Below are 26732 nucleotides of genomic sequence, written 5' to 3'. Positions count from 1 at the left end.
TCTAAAGAATCAATTAAAATGTACACCAGCAAAATACAAAGGTTTAAATGACTGTAAAAATATTTCCATCTATTTAACTAGTAATTTCTGTCGTTTCTACTTGATTTTAGCTAGTTTTTTGAACAAGTAATTCAATTCTAAATGGATAAGTTAAAACTTATGACTGCAGGTTGTAACTGTGGATTAAGTTAATTAAGGTGTGCAATTTTAGTAAGTCGGAATTCTTCACAGTCCGTTTGGAGTCTGACTGAACGTCGGTGATTCTCGTGCTTGGCGCGCTTTGCTCGTGTTTCATTGGGTCTCTCAAAATGGAGGATCTTCAACTGAAGACAAGTACAACTTGTTGAAAGTTCTTCACTACTGTTATACGAGCTAATTGACGAACCTAAATACAACGCCTACTCCCAAAAGTGTCCACTCAAAACCCAAGTCACCTTAAAAATGAAGTTTTCTCCACCTAGTGTTGTCTATACTGCATTTATAGACCATAGATTGTACAAAAATAATAATAATAATAAAGAATTAGCGCAAAACGCCGCATTACGCGATATTTCGAATCACGCGCGTCCAGAAACGAACGAAAAACGCTGAACGATGAATATTCGCCTGTGAGACTGAAAGAGGTCGAATCTGCAAACATTAACTAGGCCTCGAGAGGTCGGTGCCCGAGCTTCTGCTTGTGTGGCCCACGAGCTCTCCTTTCAACGACACAGGCTGTCGTTTAAACGGCAGCAAACCCTCCAACGATAGAACTTATTACGCTAAAATTAAAGCAAATCAGCTGAAAAGTTTCTGATTACATAAGAGTGTGTATATGTGTTATCAACAGGAAACGAAATCATAGCATCTATAAGCTGACGACAATAACAAAACTGAGTTAAGTAAGCAGTTTTTAGAGGGTTAAACGACGGGCGCCTATAGCTGTTTTTCCACAACTCGTTTGCGTTAAAATTAGGTTAAATGCTCTTAATCCAACAACTATAGTTTCTCACCGGAGTTTGGGTTTAGATAGAATGGCCCTTGCTATGGAGAAGGGTTGCGGAGCCACGTGAAACTCACCAGTACTTTCAAATATGGGTTTGATAATAAACTGAAAATACACCGATAAAACCAGATTTGAGCTTCAAACTCGCGTTTTTGCAGTGTCTGAAATTATTAAACTCAATATAAATTTAAAACAGGGTCCAGATTTACTCAGCAAAGTAAGTGATTGACTCGCCTGTACACAAACTGTTAGTAAAACGGGTTAAATATTAATCAGCAAATCACGTAAAGGCAGACGTAATGGCTTAATTTCCTTTCCAAAAACTATTAGAACGGATGGCTTTGATAATAACACGGATTAAACATTAGATTTATTTGATACAGTCGCAAAAATGTTAGTCTCGTTATTTTAAAAACGAATTTCACTTACATGTGCTTAGTTAAGACAAACAAACACACCTCCAAATATATATAAGCGTTCAAGAGTCCATTAATTGATCCATCTCCTACATTGTCTGTTAGCTCCCCAGCTGCTCCACACACACAAAGCCTGTCCCACCAACAAACACTGTCACAATTTCAAAAGTTTCCACAATCATATCTCGCCACAGCAAAGACCCACGCGTGAACCCTGGTCACGACGAGAAATAAAAGTTGACGCTATAAGGCCTCCGCAGGAGTTAAACTAGCGCGTATTCGCGTAACCTCCGAGTTGTTTGGGATCATCAGGTTGGGCAAGGTTTACGAAAGAGGCGCGAACATCTCGTCATGTGATGATGGGCCTCGCGAGCCTCCTCCTCCTCCTCCTCCTCCTCCTCCTCTTCTTCCTCCTCCTCCTCCTCCTCACTCAATCCCCCCACCACAACTCACACATCCGCTCTCCATATCCCACTTACCACCACGTTCACATCATTGGTCTGAGTGCTAGTCTGCCTTTTTATTGTCGTTATTATAACATAAAGCAATTATAGAATTATAAAGCTATTAAAGAATTATAAAGCAATTACACTGTTGATTAGAATTAAAAGTGTTTGTTAAATTAGCCTATTTGTTCTTTTTGGAAAAGTTCAATGTAAATGTGTTTTTATGTTGTTGTAACATTTGTTTCATTAAAAACAAATACAGTGCAATCTAAAATTAGTTGACAGATTATTTTTCCGAACACTCATGTAATGTATTAACTAACATGAACTAACAATGAAAAATAATTTGTTACAGTATTTATTAATCTTTGTTAATGCAAGTTAAAAAAAATCTAGTTGTTCATTGTTTGTTTATGTTGGTGATAATGTTAACAAATACAACATTTGATTTCCATAATATACTGAAATTAACAAACTAAGATTAATAAATGCTGTATAAGTATTGTTCATTCTTAGTTCAAGTTAACTAATGGAACATTATTGTAAAGTGTTATCGTTCTATATGACTATAATTAAACATGTTGCTTTGGAATTACATGCATTATGAAAAGTGATACATCTGAAATTAATGTTTCATTTTTTTGCAAGTGGGTGAAAAAAAACAAAACAAAAACTTGGCATCCCAGGGCATGAAAACTCATGAGATTTGTTTTTGTGGTGTCATCCACATGTGCAAAGCTGGTTGATAACTGCAATAAATTAATAACCTTAACAGTTAGGCTACTTGTTTACATAGAATATATGATGTATTTTACATTATTTAGGCATCTGGAAGTGTATCAGTTTGACAGAATTTTCTACTTCATTGTGCCATAAGAAGTCAAAGTTCAAACTAAACTTTATTTAACATTTTTCTTTTTTTTACAATAGCATTTGTTTCAGAAAAACAGCAACCTACACACAGAAACAATAGCTATAACGTCACATTTGTAATATAAATCTATAGTGAAAACTATATTCCCATAACAGATTATAAATTCTACAAGTTGGACATGAATGGTTAAAAAAGCAGCCCAAACACAATAGGACACACTAGTGGGGAAAAGCAACAAATATGTAGCAATGTTTTACTAGAAATTTAAATGAAAAGTGGGTAACAAAAATCATGATTAATTTATATAAATTCACATAACAATCATTCTGGCATGCAGTCAGGTAAAAGTTGTGTGCATAAACACTGTGTAAAATAGACATTTGTGCATTAAATGGTCCACATACCAGATTTTGGGCGAAGTGAAGATTGAGGTCTCAGTGTCTTACCGCGCAGATGTTTCATGTTCAAACCATGTCGCCACTCAAAATAGACAACAAAATGTTATGTCATGCATGTAATTGTAGAGCATCCCCTTCTTCTCGTTGGGGGTGGTGAAGGAAAGTCCACGCAAAATCCTTCTGAAAATCTTTAATTTACAGGAGTTCTGCTCATCAAAACCAGTGGGAATTCTGGAAATGCAATCCTCAAGACATCTCATGTCATCAGAATGTTTCATAAAGATAGTTAGAATGTGAGACGCTCGGTTTGGTCTTATGGAAATGAATCCTATGGGTCAGTGAGAGACAAAAGGCTTTGGTAACCTTTGACCCCGGTTCACTCAACCCCCACTACTCCACACTGGGCTGTGTGTGCACCATTGTATTTGGCTTCAAAGAGCATTTCCCTCAGCATTCCCGCATCATTTTATCCACGAGTTCATTTTGGGTTTATTGTTGAGTCTGCTAATTAAAAAGCTCATGCAGATCAATTGTCAAACTCTTTTTTCCCCAAAAGACTTTTTAGAAACTAACAATTTTCTAAACTGATTTTAAGATCTGCAAGTTACCAGTATCTTCTTTAAATAGGAGGAAGTCTCTTGAGCGTCCTTTTGAACTTTAACCTACTTTTTTTCCTTTCTTCAAGGAACAAAGAAGATGATCAGCGTGAAAAAAAGGATAGGGTGTATGCATTTACTTATGCTAGTTGCTGAAAAACAAATTGAACTAGAAACATTGACTGAAGCATTTCAAGAATACAATGTTACTTGTTTCCAAATCCCAGACAAACAAAACCTTTCAGACATCTACAAAATCACTCTGCAAAAAAAATTATGATCAATAAGTTATGACAACATACGTTTTTACATTGCTTTAACTCACCACAATACGTTTTTCAACTTATAACAGTTTTCCATTTGTTTTATAATTTATAGTAAAATTACTTAAACATCCAAGTAGATTGTACTTTATTTAAGGCAGCAACCTTTTTTTTTTTTACAGTGTGAGCTTAATCATTTTGAGCAGGTGTTAGACTTCATAATGAACAGTTTTGATCGATTATTGTTGGCATTAAACTTCTGCAAATATACAATTCTAAAAATATAAGTGACTTTTTACACAGACACATTAGAATCCTTGCAGGTGAATGAATATCTGTAATTACACATTTAAAACAAAACTGATATAGATAATTATAAAACACTATACTTTTATATTAACATAAATATAACGCTCAGATTTGATTTCACAGGAGTTTCACAATATAATCTCAGACACTCTGACATGAATCAAAGACCTGCTTCCTTAAATTAAAATAGGAGGAATAAATAGTACACAGAACATCTCAAATTAAGCACTCTTATGTTTCTCTGTAATTTATATACAAAGCAATTTTCAAATAAATTACAAAGCAAATCAAAACTGCGAGCTCATATTGAGGTTAACGCAAATGAACTACCGTATGTACTTGTTGGGATAATGGCATGTAACGAAGAATTTAAACTCAACCAGCAGAGGGCGCTAAGTGTTCGTTGTTCTCTTGTACTGTAAACCGGAAGTTGCTCACTGACTGGATAGAGACCGTAGACCAACGACGCTGATGTTGTAAGCGTGAACCGCTAATGTTTCTTTAAAACCGACTTTTGGGTGAGAAAATACCTACAGCTTTGTACGTTTCATCAATGCCAGATAGTAAAAAATAAATAAATAAAAAAAAAACCGCTATAACGGGGTTGACGAGAGATTTGGTTTTGAACGACCAAGCATCCAGCCATTTTATTAATAACTGATGAAAGGAGAGGGCGATGAATGCCCTTATAGCACGCTGTGTTCCTTGAGGTTTTTTTTTGTTTTTTTTAGATCATTGTAATATAGTTCAAACTATACGAGGACCATGGAAATCACTGATCAAAACCCTGAACATGAGTCCAGCTCCAGAGATGGCCATCACTGGGTGGAGAAACTGTTCCCTCCTCGTTTCTCTTTCCAAAACTTGCTTGATAACCAGACCAACACGAATGAACGATGCAACAGCTCAACAAAATCACCATCCACCCCCTCTACAGACATTGATAAACCCATGAGCCACAGAAGGCAGATCTACCTGAGAGCTCTGAAAGAGGTTCAGCATGCTGAGCGACTGCTAAAGGAGACCGTGGCGAAGAGAATTATTAGGCATGAGCAGCCTGTAAATGGAGCAGACTCTGAAAATCCTACTGACCAGAGTGAGACTGCGGGACAGGTGTGCATTTGGAACGAGAGGGACATCAGCAAACTACGGGCTGGGTTTGTAGAAGTGGAGAAGGACAGATGGACACTAAGGCAACAGCTCAGTTGTACAGAGGAGCAGCTTAAGACAGAACATGAGCAAAGGATGAAGCTTCAAGGCCTGGTGGAGAAGCTTGAGGAGCAGTTAAGCCTTTCCAAAAAAACGGCTACACGTCAGGCCCTCGTGATAAATGATCTTAAGTCTGAGAGCCAAAAAATTAATGCTCAGTTACATAAGCTGACTATACAGGTCAGGGAAAAGGAAGTAGAGGCAGACATGTGGAGGACAACCCTGAGAAAAGCAAAAGAGGACATGCAGCAGATCACACAGGAGCGCTCCAACCTCATGTGGGAACTGGAAAGAGTGCAAGCGCAATGGAAGTCTGAAGGAGACAGGCTGAAAAAAGCAGCTCGGATAGAAGATGAGGCTGTGCTCCTGAGGCTTCAGAGGGAGGTGGAGCAGACCCGCGCTGACCTGCATGCTGAGAGAGAGAGTCACGCACGGAGCCGCACGGCCCTCGAGCTCCTACGCAGACACTTCAGCAGCCAATAATTAGTTGCAGTAATATTTAAAATGTAAAAAAAAAAAACTAATGTTACCACACAATAAGTGCCACGGTTTCTTTTATTTTCAATATGCCTCCACATTTGCTTTTTTTTTTTAAATAAAACTTTATGTACATATATAATCCTCTCCCACAGTGGAAACAAAACTCAAATGTGTGAAAAATGAGTGAAAAGCATAGCAAACATTTATCAGTCAAACTGCAAATAATAAAGGCGTGTGTATGTGTATGTGTATGTGTGTGTATATATATATATATATATATATATATATACACACTTACCAAATATTTCACATATTACTTTTAAACTCTTTGTCAGAGATCAGTATCACTGCATGGAGAATCTGAAGGCTCAAAGCTTAAAGCTTAAATGAGCTTAAAAGACAAAAACCTCCTTTAAAACCCTGTCAGCGGAATAATCACATTTGGCCAAACACCCATTCTTGTACTTTTTGGTATCAAATGACAAGTGATTTTACACATGGTGCAGTTTATAAGAGCAAGAAAGGCAGCTCAGAAGGTTTTTCCCCTTTACCCCCTAAATACTTACAATAAAGCACAAATCTACACACACAAGTTATACTTTCAAATCATTTGTGTCTGCCGAAGAGCTGACTGAACTGATGTCAAAGCACAAGAACACATTGACATTTAGATCGATCCATTAAAAACCTTTTAGAGTGTGGCTCATTTACACAAGCACGGCGAGTGCTCTCCTCACACTCGGGACAGTCCATGTACCCATTAGCAAACTGCAAAAAATTAAACTGTTTCCCTTGTAGGTCCTTTTCAGCATTACAAAGACCACAACTTTGGTGTTGTAAAGTCTTATTTTAGCTTGCATAATTCAAGCTACTGCCCCACATCCATAATAACAACAGAAACACTTGACAACAAATTGTGATTTGTTACTTAGTGCATTAGGTATCATGAACAGTTTTTTATTCATCTAGGTTAATGTTAATTATTAATAAATATGCCATTGTTCATTATTTATGTATAAACTAATGTTAATTTATGCAACTGTATTGAAATATATATTATTTTTTTTTTACATTAACAAAGATTAACCAATGCTAGTTCATGACACCAAATGCATGTCAATGAAATAAACCTGATACCAGAAACATTCTATTGAAGCAAAGCGGGGGGGAAACAGCACTTAGGAATTTAAAATCTGAGGTATATGAGAAAAGGAACTTGTGCAAATAGAGTACATAAAATATATTCAACTTAAGGTATAAAGACTAATGGTGGAACCTTTCAGTAGAATCCTGTTCTGCATTTCATCTAAAACTTCCAAGAGATACTGAAAGGAGAACCCAATTCTAAGTCTAGTCAGGCATCGTAAGATATACCGTGTTACCACAGCTTTGGCTCATTAAAGTTTGACAGTGCAGGACACGAAGAACTGTGTTAAATGGTCTTTCCTATTGAATCCATCTTTTAAAGGCTTTTAATTGGCTTGTCTAAGCTGTCCATCAAAATGCAGTATGAGGAATGACATGACATGCCCCAGCTCTAGCATTTCACATCCTTTCAATGTTACAGTGTGTGTGGAAGTTATCATGTCTTGCACTGTAATTGTGTACCATGTATTTCACCTTCACTGAAGTCTATGAACCCTGAATTCATTGCATTTTTTTTAATCTAGACTGAGAAAACTTATATTAAGGAGTATGGTTTTTTAAATCATTTTAAAGCAGTTTAAATAAAACTAGTCCTCCTAATGTGTTAACCCAAGCAAAAGCAGAATAATACTACAAATCCAATGTTATAGATAAATATAAATGTAATAGAAGACCCAGAATGACCAAGCTATTTAAATAAGGCACCCAGTTAAAATGGAAATTGAGTGCAGCATCCAACATGACCACTAAACTCCACAGCTGTTTTTTCAAAGATAAAGGTTTCGCTTGACCACATGACATTTTCTGGCTTTTTAAATGCTTTAACGTCCCTTAACTAGTTTAAATGTGAGAATGTGTTTGTGAACTTAAATAAGGCCTCATAATGTCCTGTATTTATGACCTACCGTTTTACAATATTTGGTTGTCTTGTGCTAAGAGTATGAACTGGCACTAATGGCCAACCTGGAGCAAAGCTACCAGATTTAGTGCAAATATGCAGAGCCATGCCTTGTACCAATATACTTGTTCTAACTTTTAAAAATGTTAAAAAGCCATGAGCAGGCTTTAGATACTGTATACTTCTCATTCACATGAATTTGGATACTTTTTAAATCTAAGATTTACCGCCTGAAGGTAAATCAATTGTACTTCCTTTTGTCTTAGGGCAGTGCTAAAATATATATATAGGTTTAAATGGAGTGCTTGGGTTCTACTTGCTCCTCCCGCAGCAGAAACCCTGCTCGCCCCAACTAAAGGGACAGACATGTGTTTGCACTTTCTGCCAGCATTTCTCCACCTGTTTCAGAAGTTAGATGTACATATATTTAGTCCAAGTGATTTCTTTCTTTGACTTATTTAGCTGTCCCTCCCATCCAATTCTCACCCACATAATCAAACCACATCACTAGGCGAGCGCCCCATTTCTACACTCCACGTTTTCCATTAGGACTCCTCTGCAGGTGCAGGCCGTTTGATGTCCCGGATCTGCTTAATGAGATAGTTCTTCTCATCGCAGAACTGCTCGTCTTCTGAACGGTCCGTTTGAAAGTGGCTCAGGAACTCCACCAACTTGGACTGATTCTTGATGAGGATGTCCAGCACAGGCTGTGTCTTATTGGGGTTGGCCACAAACACCTGAGAGGACACAAGAAACCCGTAAAAGTCACTGAATCTCCATTCATGCGGTCCCTAGTAACTGACCCTGACCGGTTTACATTCAAAAAGGCAGGGCAGAACTGGGACAGGAGACCGGTCAGCTGTTGAGTGCGGAAAGTAATTGGAGTAGACGGAGGGAAAAGCAGACAAGCAAAGTGCCAAACTCAAATATATTAAAGTTGCATGAAATGCTGTGCATTTAAACACATACCTTAAAGACATGGAAGGCTTCAAATTGAATGTTGCGGCTGTTGTCTCTCAACATGTTCATCATCAGCTTTAGGTTCTCAGCTCGACTGATGTATTTGGTCATGACTGTGAAGTTGTGTCTGTCCAGTAGTAGTTCTCCCAAAAGCTGGATATCATTAGATAGTCAGTAATAACACACTTAAGCGCAACAACAAATGGTAAGAATAAAGCAAAACCACCAAACATATTGCTGCTTTTGTGAAACCAAATAAGGTTTGCCATGAATGAAATTTCAATGTAAGCCAAGAGCTTCAACTAACATTCTTTCATCCAAGCAACTTAAGCTGTAAGAATTTATTTCTTCTGCTGAACACAAAAGAAGAATATGAATGTAAGAATGTTGAAAACCAGACAGTTGATATACCCCATTGACTTCCATAGTAGGAAAAAAACAAAATACTATGGAAGTCAATGGGGTCCATCAACTGTCTGGTTACCAACATTCTTCAAAATGTCTTTTGTGTTCAGCAGAATAAATAAATTCTTACAGGTTTGAAACAACTTGAGGGTGAGTAAATGATGACAGAATTTTCATTCTCTGCCTCAAGGGTTGGAATACCATTACAGCCTTAAATAATTGAAAGCAACTCTGTGAAAATAGTGGTTTACTCTCACCTTCAGAGACTGGCGCTTGGTGACATAGTTCTCAGAATGCAGCAGCTTTTCATACTCCGTGAACACCTGAAAACAAATGATTTATCATAATATTTCTCCATGTAGTAGAGCAGCTAAAATCACTTATATACAAAAGCACTGGCACATGAAATATTGAGTAACAAGAATTACTCACTCTGTCATAATTTGTCTCCAAGAAATCTGCACACATGATCTTGTGTCTTGTCAGGAGATCCTAAAAACAAAGTCTTAAGGTAAATACACTTATGTCATGTAAAAAAAAAAAGAAGAACATTCTGTCATACAAATTCAGGCATGCACCTTTAAGCTTCTGTTTAACATATTTTATGTGCTTTATTGTTGATCAATGTTTATATATGAATAAAAGCATAAAGTAAATCTGTTCATCATATAAAGCGATTGTGTCTCTTCAGAAGACTTGGATTAAACCGCTTGATTATTATGGATTACTTTTACCATCACTTTATGTACTTTTTGAAGCATGAACATATTGATCACATAGATGTTCAATGGATTGACAAAAATGGGAATGTGTTAAGAATGACATGTGGGTGAGCAAATGATGACAGAACTTTTACTTTAGGTTCAGTCATCTAACCCTCCAAGTTAAAGGGGAAAAAAAGACAAAATACTACAGTGGCTTGTGTCAAAAACATTGCGAGAAATAGTTTGGGGTGTCATTGTTAGTGTAATTATATTTTTAAGTACTGTGTATAATGTTAAGTAACTACATGTACTTACTATAGGGTTAGGGTAGGATTAGGATTTGGTTGAGGGCTATTAGAATGTAATTATGCATAATTTACTGTTATTACTATGATAAGTACATGTAACACGTAACAAAGACACTGTAAAATAAAGTGTTATCATAGTTTGTTATTGCAAGAAATGTCAGTGTGCAAGATTTTTAATTTTTTTTCACTTCATAATAGATAATGTTTACAAACCTACCAGTAACTTTCAGGTGTGATGTGCATTTTTTTATGGTTTTATTTATTTTAATTGGAAAAACTTTTTTGAATCATTTTTATGACATCACTAAATGATGGTTAAGCGATAAATTATCACTTTTCTGCTATTTTTTTTTTTGTGTATTGTAGCATTTTTCATGCTCTTAAGACAAAGACAAAGTTTACAAGTGAAAAACCCACAGAATGGATGATGCTTTGTGTACATGTCATACCTTAAAAGAGGCAAAAGCATCAGAGGCAATGTCGAAGGTAGACAGCTCCACATAGCGAAAGAAGCAGAAGAAATCCTCCGAGAACAGAAGGATTCGGGCCAGAGGTTCATGACGCAGACATTCCCTCAGCATCATGCCACAGTTAAGGGCCACTTCTGGGGTTTCATAGCTGCTTTCAAAAGTCAGATTTTTTAAAAATTGTTAACATGCAAGACCCACACTTGTTTGTATGCATTTACATTAGAGGACAAAGGGGATGTCTGGTCTAGGAAAATTGACACCATTTATTCAAATATTATAAACAATTTGTTAAAGAACAATTTGTTAAGCATATTGCATAGTTGTGCGGACAATTTTTGTCCAGACTGTCATACAAAGAAATTATAAGCACATGCAAAAACAAGAGAGAACTAAAGAAATAATAATATAATAACTGATTATGTTTTAGTCATTGTAAGATTTTTTTCCTATGAACTTTGTTTCTCTAAGCATTTTGTTTTTGCATGGTAAAATAAAACCTGTAGCTTGCTCATTCATTTTGACAATATATAAAATATATAAAAAATTGATGGATTGTAGGGTCATTAAAAAAAAAAACACATTTTGGCCACTGCTGTATAAAACATTACCCAGAATAACCCCTCTCAAAAAAGTCACTACAGTGTCAATAACTAGATATGTTTGTACTGTGAAAGCTAAACCCTCATTGGCAGCTCAGCCACGTGGACAGGATATGGGAAAATGATGGTCCTAAAATAACCATACAACCACAGACTCCCATAACATCAAACGGAAAAGCCAGGCTAATCAATGGCTTCCGAAAGTGTTGATCCATGACTCTGCCCTGGGGTCTGGAAACTCACCCTTTCAGCAGCATAAAGAGGATCTGAGAGTGGGAAGAGATGTACTCCACAGTCGGGGTGCGAGCGCCAATCTGCCGACGTACAATGTTGCTAAACAGATGCACCACATCCTTCTTTCCCTTTGGTGAACAACGTATTATGAATCAAAGAGAGCAAACAGCAAAAGTGTGGTTAGTGCACAGAGCAATATATCTTCCAGCAGGATGGAAGTAGTTGTAATCCAAACATTTCAAATGGAATGATATGCACCTCAAAATCAATTCTCTGTAGATTTGCTATGAGTGAAATGAGGAGGTTGGTGTTGTAGAGCTCTTGAGCTAGTTGGGCCACTGCCTCAGTCTGAGGCTCCTTGTCTCCGGTGCCAGACAGCACCTCTTTCAACGATGCAAGATTTTTTGATACTTCCTCCGCAACCTACAGGAAAAACAGTGAGTTTTTCTGACTCAGTCACAGACCACGGTCTGCCGAAACATTTGCATTGAGATTTTAACAAAACAAAAAAAGGAGTGACCTTTTCACATTTCTTGCTTTCAGATGATTCCAGCTTCTCCAAGTATGCCACATTCTCCTTCAGACTCTTCACAATCTCTGCAGGGCTCTTCTGAGACTTCCCGAAGGGGAATGGCATGGTTTTAGCTGGGATGCGTGTTGGACTTCGAAGGACAAACAGAAAAGTTTCACCTTTAAATTAAACGAAACAAAAAAAAGTGAACAAAATTAACAATGAGTAAAGAATAAACTAAAAATATGAGTCATTATAATGGTTAAAAGGACAACCCTGAAAAGACAGGCATTTTCAAAGCAGCCAAAATAATCATTTTAACCATTTCGTTTATACACTTCAGAGTTTAAACATGCAATGGAAACTGCCTGTACTGTTATTACTGCTAACACAACAATAAAAACACGTTAAGAGGACAGTCTCTGTCAAGAGTGCTCTGACATACTAAAAACAACATGTATTGTGGATTAATTTGCATTACACTAATATTATTTGCAGACTATAAGCCTTATGACTGTTTATTTATTATTATTGCGCAAGTAATAAACCAAACATGTTATGAAACGCCTTCTAAACTTGCTTAACACTTACAAGTACAAAAAAAGATTTCATCACATGTGAAAGCATGACACAAAAGAGGAAAACATGTACTAAACGAGTCACTTCTATGAGCAACTAGGCAATTTGTTCAACTTGAAAAACAGCTAATACCCCGATGAGCTAAGCTAACGTTAACCGCCACCCAGCACTTATCGATCAACACTTCTCAGGAACTCAATATTACTCATCACAGTCACTTTACTGTTAGTGTGCCACCCTATACAGCCTTATCAGGTACCCATAAAAACAAATATCTGTAACACGGGGAGAAATAAAATCCACTTCTTTTCAATCTTTCAGCAGGCTGGACATGTAACGTTAACGTTAGCCATGTAAGTTAGCTCGCTGCTAACCGACTTCTTTCAAGCATGGCCAAATGAGCACGAAAAATAACCCAAACCAGGAAACTAACCACTTAGATAACTTCTTTAGCAACCTTTTCCATCGATGTAATTTGTCAGAGTGGGTTTTATTCACACGGTTCCTCTAAATTTCCTGTTAGACGCAGTTAGAGCTGAGCCTTTCAACTTTTCAATGACATTTTTGACAGTTGGTCAAGTCGCGAACATTATAAGCTGATCCTTTATCGTGAACAGAACAAAAATGATCGAGAAACTAATTTGAAAACAACAAATCAACATAAAAATGAATTTAAAAAATGTGTACTTAAAGTGCGATGTAGAGAGAGAGAGAGAGAAAACAACACGTCAGGCTAAGTGGATGTGTGTTAGCAGGAGGTGGAAGGAAGGCAGACACTCACCGCGTTCACCACTCAAAACGTCCACTTTAAAATCCAAACAACGAGACGAGAAGAATCGTTAGATCGAGCTGTTCGCAGCTAGATATAGAACTGTAAATCCAGTTCAAACTATAACGAACTAAATATTTATCTCCCCAAAAGGAGATAACTATTGAGTTAGTAACTGCGAATAATTTAGGAGTGGTTTGTTGCTCGTACACTTCTGCCGCTTTACTTTACCAGGGAAGTTGAAGAAGAGAGTTTTCGAAGTACGCCCCCTTATTAATTGACGCCAACTCTGACCAATCAGAACACGAGACGGAGGCGCACACCCTGACCAGAAACCGAACTGAATGAAGATGAACTGAGTGAGGCAACAAAACCACTGAAAGCAGAACTGGATTATGGACCAGGGCTGCGTTTCTCGAAAGCATCGTAAGCCTAAGTAGACCGTAGAACTACTGCCACCAATGGTTTCTACGATCAACTTAGCTCACGATGCTTTTTGAGAAATGCAGCCCAGGTTGTGATGGGAGAAACGAATCTTTTCGAAACTTCGAATCAAGTGAACCAAGTGATGAATATGATGAATCATTGTCTCGAAACGCAACACGCTGGTGACCCCTGCTGGCCAGAACAGTGCAAATGCAGCGAAAACTCATTTTATGCACAAATTGCATAAAAACGCCTTTTACAAATCAATTGCAAATGTTTTATTGAAGGTGTAATCAATTAAATGCATACAAAACTAAAAACTAATACTATTAAATGAAGTGTGTTTATGATATGTGATATCCAATAAGAGACTTTAAAATGCAAATCTTCCTTTTTCGTATACATATGTGTCATTAAATGTTTACAAATGTATTAAATTGATCCAAGATCAGGTAAAACTCCTATAAAGACACTGGTCCATGGGTTCATGACATCCCACCATAATCATTTGTTTCGAAACAAGAAACCAGGCCAGTGTTGGGAGGGCTCCGAAGCCTAATGCGAAAAGAGAATACTTAGCTAAACACCGGTGCCGTTGTTACACAAGCTGACCACTAGGGCCCCTGACTACTATTTTGATATTTTATATAACTTTAGCATCCCAAAATACATGCTTCGTAATTTTTAGGCAAGTCACTCTTGCTTGTACCCGTGGTCATTCTGTTTGGACTGATGGATCACACACACACACACACACACACACACACACACAAACACACACTCATTTTCATGTTGTGTCTGTTATATTTTGTTATTGTTTTAGTGTTTGGTTTGTTTGGAATGGAAGTATGGAAGCTTGTTTCTGCCACGCAATAAAAAAAAATAAAAAGGGTAACTGTGAATTTATATCTCACAATTCTGAGGAAAATTCTTTCTTTTTTTAATTCCATGCCAAAAACAAGCTTTCCATGAAAGTGCTTTATAAAGCAAACATAGTAGTGATAGTAGGCCTAGTACGTAGTAGTAGCTGTCAGTTGCATGACAAAGCTGGTCGTGATATGTTCATTTCACGTGAGTATACATCATCAGCAACATCTCAAAAGTTCTGTTCATGTTTTAATGCTTGTCACACCAACGACAATAACTATAACATTTTAATTATCGTTATAACAATAGAGATGACCTCACCACAACTATAGCGACATGGAGGAATGATGTCGGAATTATTTCCAGAATGATCATTCCTAGCTACTATTCAATAAAAACAGTGCCACCCAACTTTAAAAAGCTTGACCATATGTGGCTGATGACAAAGAAACTCCAGCGCGCGCTTAAAATACAGAACGTTATATAACGGACAATAACGTAATACAAGTTATAGCCTACAACCCCATTTCCGAAAAGTTTGGATTTTTTAAATGCAATTAAATCAATAACCTGTGATTTGTTAATTCTCTTAAACCTTTATTTAACTGTCAAAAGTACAAAGAAAATATTTCCAATGTTTTCACTGACCAACTTAATTGTCCAACTTTTTGTAAATACAAACAAATTTTGATTTTGATGGCTGCAACACACTCCAAAAAAGTTGGGACAGAGCCATGTTTACCACTGTGTCACATCACCTTTCCTTTGAATTGCACTTTTTAATCGTTTGGGAACTGAGGATACATTTTATTGCAGTTTTGCAAGTGGAATTTTCTGCCCAATCCAAGATGCTCAACAGTCTGTGGTCATTGTTGTCTGATTCTCCTTTTCATGATGGGCCATATTTTCAATAAGAGATCGATATGTACTGCAGGCATGCAGTCAAGCACATGGTGTAAAGTGTCTACGAAACCACTCTGTTTTAGCATGTGCAGAATGAGGCCTGGCATTGTTTTGCTTCCCAGGAAAAATGTAATCTTGATGGCAGTGTATGTCTCTATTATTATCCCACCTCAACGTCATGCAGTGTTACTTTCACACATTATGCAAGTCACCCATGCCGTTTGCACTGATGCACCCAAATACATTGACAGATGTTTGCTTTTGCACCTGTCTGATGAAAGTCTGGTCAGTTTTTCTGTTTTTCCCAAAAAACTTGCTGAAACGTGCATGGGCTCATTGTGACAGCACACATTTCCACTTTCTTTTAGACCATCTGAGATGAGCTCGCCTGCATCTCTGCATAGAATTGATGTATTTCTCCTTGCTTAACTGAGATTTGAGTTGCATTCCAGACTGTGTTAAGTGACAATGGTTTTCCAAAGTACTCCTGATCCCATGTGGCTGTATTTAGCACAGTAGCATGACCTACACAAACTGAGATTTCTCTGGATTCCCTGATTCTTTTCACAATGTTATGTAGATGGTGAAAGACCTAAATTCTTTGCAATCTTGCATGGAGAAATGTGATTTCTGAATGGTTTGACTGACAACTCTTTCATGAAATTTGGCACAAAATGGTGAGACAGGACACATCTTTGCTTGCAAAGACTGAAATGCTCCTTTACCAAATCATAATACCCTCACCTATTACCAATTCACCTGCTTATTGTGGACTGTTTCAAAATGATTTAACATGGATATTCTATTATCTTTTCACTTTGTGTGTGTGTGTGTGTGTGTGTGTGTGTGTGTGTGTGTGTGTGTGTGTGTGTGTGTGTGTGTGTGTGTGTGTGTGTGTGTGTGTGTGTGTGTGTGTTGCAGCCACCAAAATCAGAATTGGTTTTCAGAATTTGGTCAGTGAAAACATTGGAAATCTTTTCTTTGTACTTTTTTTCAGTTAAATACATGTTGAAGAGACTCACAGATTCTTGATTTTATTACACATTACAAAATATTCCAACTTTTCTGGAAATGGGGTTATATATACACACATAAAACTAGACAAATAAATAATGTATGTACACAATAGACAAGATCTACCAAATATGTACAAAATAATACCACTAATTATGCAAGGGAATGTGGAGTGTGTGAAGAAAAATGATTTACCAAAAGGATAAAGGTATCTGTGGTGCGCATGGGCCTCAAAAAGATGGATATGTGACTGAGCACTTTTTTTTTTTATACTAGAAATGTAGTATGGTCTACATTTATACATTTGGCCCAACATTTGGTAAATATGCACATAAATATTTAATTATATATAGGGTGAATTCAGGTTGATTGGGACACTTTTTCCCAGTTATCTCAATGGAAAAATGTGTCCCAATCCAGGGGTTTTCAAACTAGAGTCCGGGGACCCGCAAGGGAATGACAGAGGCTCCGTGGAAAAGGCTAGAGAAAAACTGTAAAAACGAAATAATAATAATAGTATTCAAATAAATGAGTAAAGAAGAAAATTGAATCTAAATAAAAAATTGTGATTAAAATAAAAATTATTTAGTTATTCATCTATTCGATATACCCCTGGTTTTACAGAGAAGGCTTAAGCTAGTCCTAGACTAAAATACGTGTTTGATCTGTTTTAAAAGAAAGCAACTTAAATATCTTTAAAATTGTAAGTGCCATTGTTTTGTCTCAAGATGCACATAAAAGTTTATAAAAGCTATACTTAAATGTCCTAATTAAACTAAGGCCTGATCCTGTCTTAATCTAAGCCCTGTCTGTGAAACCGGGCCTAAACTAGATTAAAATAAATAAAATAAATAATTAATATACAAATTTGATTCGAATTAAGTAAATAAACAAAAAATAAATAATACATATAACAATACATTACTACATGTAGGCTAACTGATACTAATTTTAGATTAATAGGCTAATATTATTATTTTCTGTGTGTAAATTGGATGTTCGTAAAAGAAGGACGCATTATAAATGTACACAGGGATGATCATATTTGGGTAAATATTGGGTTAATATTTCATGCTTAATATTTCTGTGTAAATACTTACATTTTATAAAAATGTTATCCACACGCCATCCGCATTTTGTCAGTCCATTATGCAACTCATCTGTATATTTGCTCGTCTAGGCCTATTCCTCAAGCTATCTTGACGGTAGTCTCGCGTAGCCAGACCTTCAGACTGACGGCTGAAGGTCTGGAATTCATAGCAGCTTTCTTTGGCCAAGGCCCGCCCATAAGGCCGTTTGACCGACATGTCAAACAACCAATTACAGTTCGTTTCGTTCAGTGTCACGTTTCGTTGCGTGGAAATGTCCCCACAACAACAGATCGGCGTGCAACCATAGACTGCAACAAGTCAGTCAGCATAGAAAATCAAAGAAGGAGAAGAAAACAAGCAGTAAGTCATTGATCTGTTTGTGCACGTATAACAACAATTGCGTCTGCATTACCACATCTGATCAAAACACCGAGTAAATCAGTAGGAAACGCAATTACACGTCTGCGCTTTGTTTCCAGGCGGACCGAAAATAAACGCGACACTCGCGCCCCCCGGAAATCCGATAAAATTCAACCAATCAGATGACGACTTCGACATTCCTGAAGTGTTTCCAGTTAAGTGTACCATATGCATCAGACGTTTAGCCAACGTTCCGTGGGCGTGACGTCTGAGGCTGAGACTATCTTGACGGTGACCACAGTAGGCTACGTAAGGGGCGTGCGCGTATGCCTTCAATGTCGGACAAACATGCTTTTTGCAGTGCGCGACGTCACTTGAACGCCTCGCAATGGTGAGAGGCAGAACTTGCAAGCAGAAGCACTCAAAGCTCAGCGAGAGGAAGAGCGAGAACACGCGCTCGCAGCCACTATAAATCTGTCCCCATTCAACACAGCAGCGGTAAGAGCTCACGATATGTCACTAAGACACTGCAATGTACAGTTTACAGTCAGGAAAGCAATGGGGTGAGTGGAACAATTGTCGGAACTAGCTTCGTCTTTTTGCTGCGATATGTAAATACCTTTCGTATGGCGGGTCTCCCCATGTGAAGCGGGCAAATTGATCCCGAAGCGAACAATGTATTATAAAAAACAAATTATGGCTTCCATTCACCCCAGAAGTTCAGATTAAAATATCTGCTCACAGTTTTTCCTCATCAGTATTGTTTTAGCCACGGTATGATGTGGGCCTTAATGGGCTACACTTATACAGATATACACATCTTTGTATAATTTGAGGTGGACCCCAGATTTGACTCAGTCTTATATTAGTTCATATTCACTGGAAAGTAAAAGAGTTTTGTTAAAAGCGAAACAAGAGCTTTGTCGTGGGCCTGTATATCCTCCTCCTCCCTTATTTGTGAAAACGGTGTGAGGGATGCCGCCGTGTTGTTCCTTGTGTGTTTTAGAGGGGTTCGTTGAGACTTTGGGCAGGTTGTATCAGCTGTTCTGTGGATACAGAGTGTCGCGCGGTGTTGCGTTGCTGCTGTTTATGTTGCAGCGCGAGAGCAGCTTCTCGGCTATCATGGCAGCGGATGAGCTTCTCTGTTGTGCGAAGGCGGGTAAAGCCATCGCGACTCTGAACAACACGCCATCCATCTCAAAACACGATACGAATGATGGATAGATAATCGTACCAGCGAAATCTCGATATTTTTCAGTTTTGGGTGAAACTGATGAGTTAGCCGTCTCGCGCTGGGGCTGTTTTGTGAACTCGGTCAGAGCTGCCTATTGGCAATGCAGTGTTTCGAATACGCCACCCATGTACTTTTCCTACATTATTGTAATGCCAATAAAATGGTGTAGTCACCACAAGGTTGTATTAACAGGTTTTGTGTGTCGTATGCTCGCACGGTTTGTCCGTTTTTCCGTCATAGAGAGATATGTTTTCCACAAGGGATAAACTTGTTGACATATGTACTTAAACCATACAGTCTAATACACCATACTTGTAGTAAGATCTCAGTTCATCGGGTTTTAAGTAGTTAAATAAGGGGGTTTCAAACTTTTTGGACCCCCAAATACAATTATCCCCATTGCGAGGGGACCCCCTCCTAAAATATAAAGGCAACTATGTCTTCATGTATATAAACATACATTTATTTAACACAATTTTAACCGTAGCATTATATAGACATCATTTTGTTTTATATTTCCAATAATATGAAAATTTATTAATGTGAGCTTTGATATTCACTTTTAAAACAGATTTTTGTTTTGTTTAGTAGTGATTTTTTTAGTAGTAATTTCTGTAGAACGCAGAATGAAACAATTATATACATTTTGCTAAATGTGTTAAATTGTCTTAAAAAATACGTTTTGTGTGTAATTTTTTTTCTTTTATACTTTCTATTTAAAGTTCTAAATTGAAAAGATTTTGGAAAACTGTGATTCTGTTTATTTCTTCTATAAGTGTTTTTTTTTTATGTAGATGTAATATTTAAATGATTATTTGTGAGAATATTAGCAATATACCTTTTTATATTATCCATCAAACATTTTCATACTAGACTGTTGCAATAAAGACATTTGGGGGAAGTTTAAGTCATGCGGGTCATGTATTTCCTTTTTGGGGAAATTTCAAAGCAAACAAATTAGTTTAATAACTGAGTTGCATAAGCAAACTAACTACAACCATCTGTCTAAACTATATTTTTCTCTCATATAGAGAGTGATTCAATAACAGATGTAGGAGTTTCAAAAATAACCAAAAAAACAAACAACCAAACATGCATTTAACCATCTGTTGCTCTATATACTTGCACAAAGCGTAGAAAGTTATTTCTTCAGATCTAAACCACAAAAATGATCTTTGCTCTTCCTACCTGTACACTGCAGGGCAATTGCAATGTCTTTTTGTTTTTGTTTTTGTCTTCAAAACAGAGGAGAGGTGGAGTGTGTGAAAACTGATCATGTCAGGACAGAGAAAAGGAGCTTCCGCACGTCTTCGAAAATGTGCCTTCTGTAGAACCAACCGAGATAAAGAGTGTGGACAGTTACTGGTGTCAGAGAACCACAGGGTGGCAGCTCACCACAAGTGCATGGTATGTTAGCTGTCCACTAGCTTAGCTTTCTTCTATATTTGTAAAAAGGGATGAAAACAGCTCTTATTCATACATTTATTTGCCTAGTTTCATAAAACTGATCTCAGAGAATATGAATATTGAGCAATCACATGTGTTGTGACTATGACATTGTTATATATACAAATAAATATGAAAAGTATATATTTTGACACATTGCATGTCTAACATTTGACTTGTGATTGTTTTACTCAGCTTTTCTCATCGGCATTGGTCACATCTCACTCGGAGAGTGAAAACATTGGAGGCTTTTCTGTTGAAGATGTGAAGAAGGAGATAAAAAGAGGAAATAAACTAGTAAGCTCTCACAAAATTCAGTTGTCCCTTTAGGCTGAAAATAGAGAGCAAACATACAGCTTTTCTATCTCACCTGCTGATTTCCTGTTCAGATGTGCACTTCCTGTCATCGGCCCGGGGCGACCATCGGCTGTGATGTAAAGACATGTAGGCGGACGTATCACTATTATTGCGCTCTATGGGACAAGGCACAGACCAAGGAGAATCCCTCTCAAGGCATCTACCTGTAAGCATATTGACGATGCTGCTTATCGCAGAACTGCATATGTTTTATAACTATGTGAGTTTTTTTTTCTTTTCTTTTTTCCCGAAAATTAGTGTTTACTGTCGCAAACACAGAGATGCCTCTCAAGATGGCAGTGATGGTAACTAGTTGTCTCTACGTCCTTTAATGTTGGGCACTAACCTGCTTGTGGGCTATTGCGTTTATCATCGATTTGCTCTTATTCCAGATGAACAGGAAGTTCCAGCCAATGACTCGGATTCATCTCCACCGAGGAGCAGGGGAAGGGGGCGTTTCGAGAAAAGCAGAATCAGAGGTGTGTCGCGCGGACAGTCAGATGACACTCGATCCACCTCGTCACAAGGCAATGATGATACAGAGAGCTCCTCACATGTAAGCCACCTTATCTACTTTTTTTCTTCTTAATAACCCAATTTATTTGGGTTCAGTGGTTGGCATGTGTTAATTTGTCATGTGCTTGTGTGTGGCACAGCGAGACCGGTCCCCTCTGAGAGGCAGCCCCAGTGATTCAGGCCTTCGCTGTGGCTTCTGTCATGCCGGTGAAGAGGAGAATGAGACGCGGGGTGTGCTCCACTCTGACAATGCCAAGAAGGTGGCTGCCCACTACAAATGCATGGTGAGGCTTCTTCAGTCCTGAAAAACAATGGATCATATTTAAATTGCTCCTATTATGCTTTTTCGAATATTACCTTTCATGCAGTGTGTAATATAGCTGTTTGTGAATGTAAAAGATCTGCAAAGTGCACAGCAAATAAAGTTATTGCTAGGGTTGTGCCGATAGTCGATAGTATCGTGTATTGACGATAGTCAGAGATATTGCCAATGCCTTTGACTATATCAAGGTGATAATTGGCTGGTTTTCCCATTAATGTATTCAATTAATATTATTAATAGTAGTAGTAATATAGTTGTTGTTATTATCAGGCTAGTATTATCAAATTAATATTAGGACGTACAATTCATTCCCTAATTTCATAACGACATCACCACATAACCATACTGCGAAACCGACACGCGCATATGAGGATTAAGGACTCCTCAATGAAAGTTCACAAATTTTCAAGAGTGCTTGTTATAAAAGAGACGCATCATTTTTATACAGTTGTTGTTTGAGCCAAAGTGAAAACGGCATCGTTGTTCATCAGCATTTTGTTTTGTTTCCATAGCACATTAACAAAATATTTGGTAACACTTTATTTTACAGTGTCATTGTAACATATGTTACATGTAGTTACTATAGTAATAACTATAAATTATTTAGAAACTAACCCTAAACCAAATCAAACCCTAGTCCTAACCCTTTAGTAAGTACATGTAGTTACTTATTACTTAAATGTATAATTACAGTGTAACAACGGCACCTTAAAATAAAGTGTAACCAAATATTTTAATGCCACAAATAACAATACAAATTATTATTAATAACATTATTATTACTAAAATTATATAGGCCTAATAACAGTCTTTATGTTCGAACACAGAACAATATTTAGTCATCGATGAAAATCAAAAGCAGCTTCAAACATGGACTTAAAAATATTCAGCCACTAAATTAAGATAATTGATGTACCGTTATCAGCACTGAGGTAGATTCAGCTCTCGTCATGTCAGAGAATTAATGCGACGTCCAGCATCAGATGTTGAAAGCTCGGTTTCTCTTTCACTTCAGCTTTCAGGGAAAAATTGACTGGTTAGACTCATTCACCGGCATAACTCTCGTGCGATGTATGCAAATTGCATGCGTGATATTCACGGGCTCGCCTTTTGGGTGAAATATTTCAATGCGACGTGACTTTATTTCTTCAATATGATAGAAAGATGACAATTTTTCCGCAATAATAAAACAAAGTAAATAATTAAATAAATGAGTAAATGATCAAATAAGTAAACTATTGCACCCTGGTCGAACAAACCATTTTCAGACTCAAATGAAGGGATGTGCAATGTATATTATAAGAACATTTTTTAGAACCTTTTAACCTTTAACAAATTAGGAACCTTTAAACAACACCCTTTTTTTTTTTTCTTTTTTTTTTTTTTTTTTTAAATGTATCTTTGATACAAGATATTTAGTACTGAAAAAGTATTTTACTCCATGTTATTTTTAGATTTATTTTAGGTTTGGAAAAGTTTGATTCAGCCTGTTCCGTTAAAACGTCTTTTATTTTCTCTGTTTTTGTCACAGCTTTTTTCTTCGGGTACCGTCCAGCTAACTACCACCTCGCGTGCTGAATTTGGGAACTTTGACATTAAAACGGTTATCCAGGAAATCAAAAGAGGAAAAAGAATGGTGAAATTTTCTAAATTTAATTCAATATAGAATTACTAAACTATATTGCTGACTGATAAGAATGTGAACTAAATATAGGTTTACACCATGGTCAGTAGAAAATATATCTTTTTTTTTTTTTTGGTATGATTTGGTTATTATATTAATTCAAAGTCAGTTAATGTATTTTTGGTCATTTCAGAAATGCACACTTTGTGCCCAGCTTGGAGCCACCATTGGATGTGAGATAAAAGCCTGCGTGAAAACCTACCATTATCACTGTGGCCTGGAAGACAAGGCCAAATACATAGAGAATATGGCTAGAGGCATTTACAAGTATGTTCTAACTATTGACTGCTTGTTTTCCTTATTATACAAATATAAATAGCCTGGTAATATAATAAGATTTGACTCTTGTTCCAAATGGTTCTTACATTCTGTATACACACTGAAACCATCAGGACAGTGAACAAGGGCTGGGTGATATGGACAAAAAAATTCAATTTTTTTTTTTTTTTTGAAATTTATTTGAATGGCCATTTACAATATACTATATCTTCTACTTTTTCTTTTCTTTTTGGGTTTAAAAAGAAAAATTATATTTATTTTAAGAAATGCTGTTTCACATCCTACCCAATGTTGTCCTACAAACAATATTCATATTGAAGGCTATGAAAACAAATCTAGTGAAATGTAACCATGTAGGCTATGCTATATATATTATGTGCCAAAAAGGGTTTAAATCACAATACATTCTAACATTGTAACAACATTAAAATATTAAAACAAAAAAAATGCTTTTTAAAGCAGAAGCAAATCAAATCAAAAGCACAAACTAAATGTTAACTGGTAAGAGAAACACACATTCAACTGAGCTTAGTAATTATATTAGCCTTCATTTGATTACCCCATGACAGTAGTCACTTTCGTTACAGTACTGCTATCATAAAAATACACTTGTAGGTCTAAAATTCTACATATGGCACATTTAATGTCCAACAACGAATATTTTATTATTCAGAATTCTTGCGCTCCATCTGTTTGGCGCTTCCGTGCGGCGGCGTGATTTCACTGAAGTCTGTGAAGTTTAGCAGAGACTTGCTTGCATAACACCAGTCCCCTTCTGACAGCAAAATCGTTCTAACGTTTACAGATGGAGAATATACCTGTGAAATGTAAGTTATGCAGTGAGGAAAACACCACATCTCAAACGCAATAAACAGCACAGGTATCTGTCAGCCGATTTAAACTACACGTGTTAACATGCCCCTTGATATAAAGCATGTCTAGACTGCTGATTGGTCTCATGTTTATTTTTTCAATACGCTCCTAATATCAAACTACTGTATGTCGATATATAAACTGAATTGCCTCAGTCTGTATCATTTATTAAAAATATATCGATATACCACCCAGCCCTACAGTGATGACGTGTGCTTTCGTATTGCAGTATAACAAGAACTTTCATGTTGTTTTCACCAGGCTTTATTGTAAGAATCACAGTGGAAATGAGGAAAGGGATGAGGAAGATGAAGAAAGGGAGAGTCGCAGTAGAGAGAAAGCTGCTATTGACAACAGAGCAGATCCTCCATCGCAGGTTAATGGCAACTAGGTGAGCCTCTTTGATGTTCTTGATACAGTGTGATTTGTTCAGTCTGTCATGACAGAATTTGTGTTTGATAATTATTCAGGACTGGCAATGTAGTATTTTAAAATCATAGAACATGTGATCGGTGGACATGACGAAGATTGAAGTACTGTCTTTTTTCAGGAGGCGAATGAAGATGGAAGACGTGATACGATGGGGGATAAAAGAAATATTTTTGTATAATGCTCAATTAGAAACTAGGGGCCAGCTCACAATAGTTTTCGTCTCTTTGACAGTATTTCATGGACGTTGAGAATGTAAGTTCAATATCAAATGATATCGATATGTTACTGCAGTGTAAACCATAACTTAGCTGGATAGGTTTTATTTAAACATGGTATATTAATGCTTAAAACCATATGATTGGATGGCTGGAACAGTGTCATCTGTTGTGCTTGCACCTCCAGTTTCCTCTTTGGCAAACTCTTTGGACCCACTCTGAAAACGACTGCCCCCGTCGACTGTTTATAGTGCATCTCCTCCAAACCATGACGTTTAATAAGCCTTTCAAAGTAATTCTCCTTCATGAAACTGTCTTTACCTCTTTTTTCTCTCTTGCAACATGTATTATATTTTATTACTGTATTATACTCATGAGTAATATTGGATATCTGTGGTTTTCTTTATAGTATAGGTCTGGATTAAAGAACATTGGCTAGCATGCACTTTTCTTTACTCCGTCTCACATGGTGGTCTTTCTTTTTTCTGTATATGCATATATTCCACATGCATCTCTAAATGCTTTGTGTTTTCTGTTGTCCATTTGGTGGCAACAATTCAAAATAAGAGTCCTTCTGAAAGGCAGATGCTTTCAAGCACACTTGAAGATATTGTTTGGAGGTTGAAATATGAATCCTGAAAATTAAATGTTTATACTTTTATTTAATACTAAATATAGAATATATTATAATAATTAGTTTTAGGTGCTTTAATGAGTTGGATTTCTTTTCAGGATGCAGTAGTCACACTTATTACTCCAGTCTGTGTGTGGTCTGGTAAACCCTACATTATGGAGACTAAATGTCCACCAAGATAATACCTTGTCCTTGTGGGGACATTTTTTTTCTTTGGTCCTCTTGAGGAAAAGAGCTTATAAATCATACAAAGTGATGTTTTTTGAAAATGTGAAAATGCATAAAGTGTTCTGTGATGGGTAGTTTTAGGGGATGGAATACAGTTGTTTACAGTATAAAAAAAATCATCTATGGAAAGTCCCCATAACACAGGAAAACACAATGTGTATGAGAGAGAGTCTTCTGTGATGCATAGTTTCAAGTCTTTGCTACATTATTAAACTTGAGCATTTCCACTGTTACTGCTCAGAAAGAACATACAGTCCATTGAACAATCATTAATAGATTTTTTGTTTACTTT

General features: G+C 36.9%; 3 protein-coding genes across 7 annotated transcripts; 2 read left to right on the top strand and 1 right to left on the bottom strand.

Annotated features, from left to right (window-relative positions):
• Positions 1–5052: 5052 nt before the first annotated feature.
• Positions 5053–6268, top strand: ccdc160 (coiled-coil domain containing 160; the record flags this gene model as incomplete). Its single annotated transcript, XM_084133160.1, has 1 exon — positions 5053–6268. One exon carries the CDS (start codon positions 5053–5055, stop codon positions 5977–5979), a length of 927 nt encoding a protein of 308 aa, XP_083989286.1. The 3' UTR covers positions 5980–6268.
• cab39l1 (calcium binding protein 39, like 1) lies at positions 6034–20781 on the bottom strand. 2 transcript variants are annotated; one of them, XM_084133159.1, is made up of 9 exons: positions 20643–20781; positions 12221–12390; positions 11959–12123; positions 11710–11828; positions 10847–11015; positions 9818–9877; positions 9643–9708; positions 8990–9133; positions 6034–8757 (listed from the first exon to the last, which is right to left on the bottom strand). In XM_084133159.1, the coding sequence occupies exons 2-9, from the start codon at positions 12335–12337 to the stop codon at positions 8566–8568; spliced, it is 1032 nt and encodes a 343-aa protein (XP_083989285.1). In that variant the 5' UTR covers positions 12338–12390; positions 20643–20781; the 3' UTR covers positions 6034–8565. The 2 variants fall into 2 exon arrangements, with proteins under 2 accessions (XP_083989285.1, XP_083989284.1); XM_084133158.1 differs by lacking the exon at positions 20643–20781 and adding an exon at positions 13572–13854.
• Positions 18428–26033, top strand: phf6 (PHD finger protein 6). 4 transcript variants are annotated; one of them, XR_014608743.1, is made up of 12 exons: positions 18428–18718; positions 20701–20861; positions 21096–21197; positions 21290–21423; positions 21516–21562; positions 21650–21813; positions 21914–22057; positions 23627–23731; positions 23913–24046; positions 25193–25322; positions 25482–25615; positions 25766–26033. XR_014608743.1 is itself a non-coding variant. In XM_084133156.1 (11 exons), the coding sequence occupies exons 2-10, from the start codon at positions 20730–20732 to the stop codon at positions 25320–25322; spliced, it is 1092 nt and encodes a 363-aa protein (XP_083989282.1). In that variant the 5' UTR covers positions 18428–18718; positions 20701–20729; the 3' UTR covers positions 25482–26033. The 4 variants fall into 4 exon arrangements, 2 of the variants coding, with proteins under 2 accessions (XP_083989282.1, XP_083989283.1); XR_014608742.1 differs by lacking the exon at positions 23627–23731; XM_084133156.1 differs by having other exon boundaries at positions 25482–26033.
• Positions 26034–26732: the final 699 nt, after the last annotated feature.

This window comes from Abramis brama (assembly GCF_963993115.1).
Source record: "Abramis brama genome assembly, chromosome: 13".
In the NCBI taxonomy this organism is placed as follows: domain Eukaryota; kingdom Metazoa; phylum Chordata; class Actinopteri; order Cypriniformes; family Leuciscidae; genus Abramis; species Abramis brama.
This window is presented reverse-complemented; position numbering and strand designations above follow the sequence as displayed.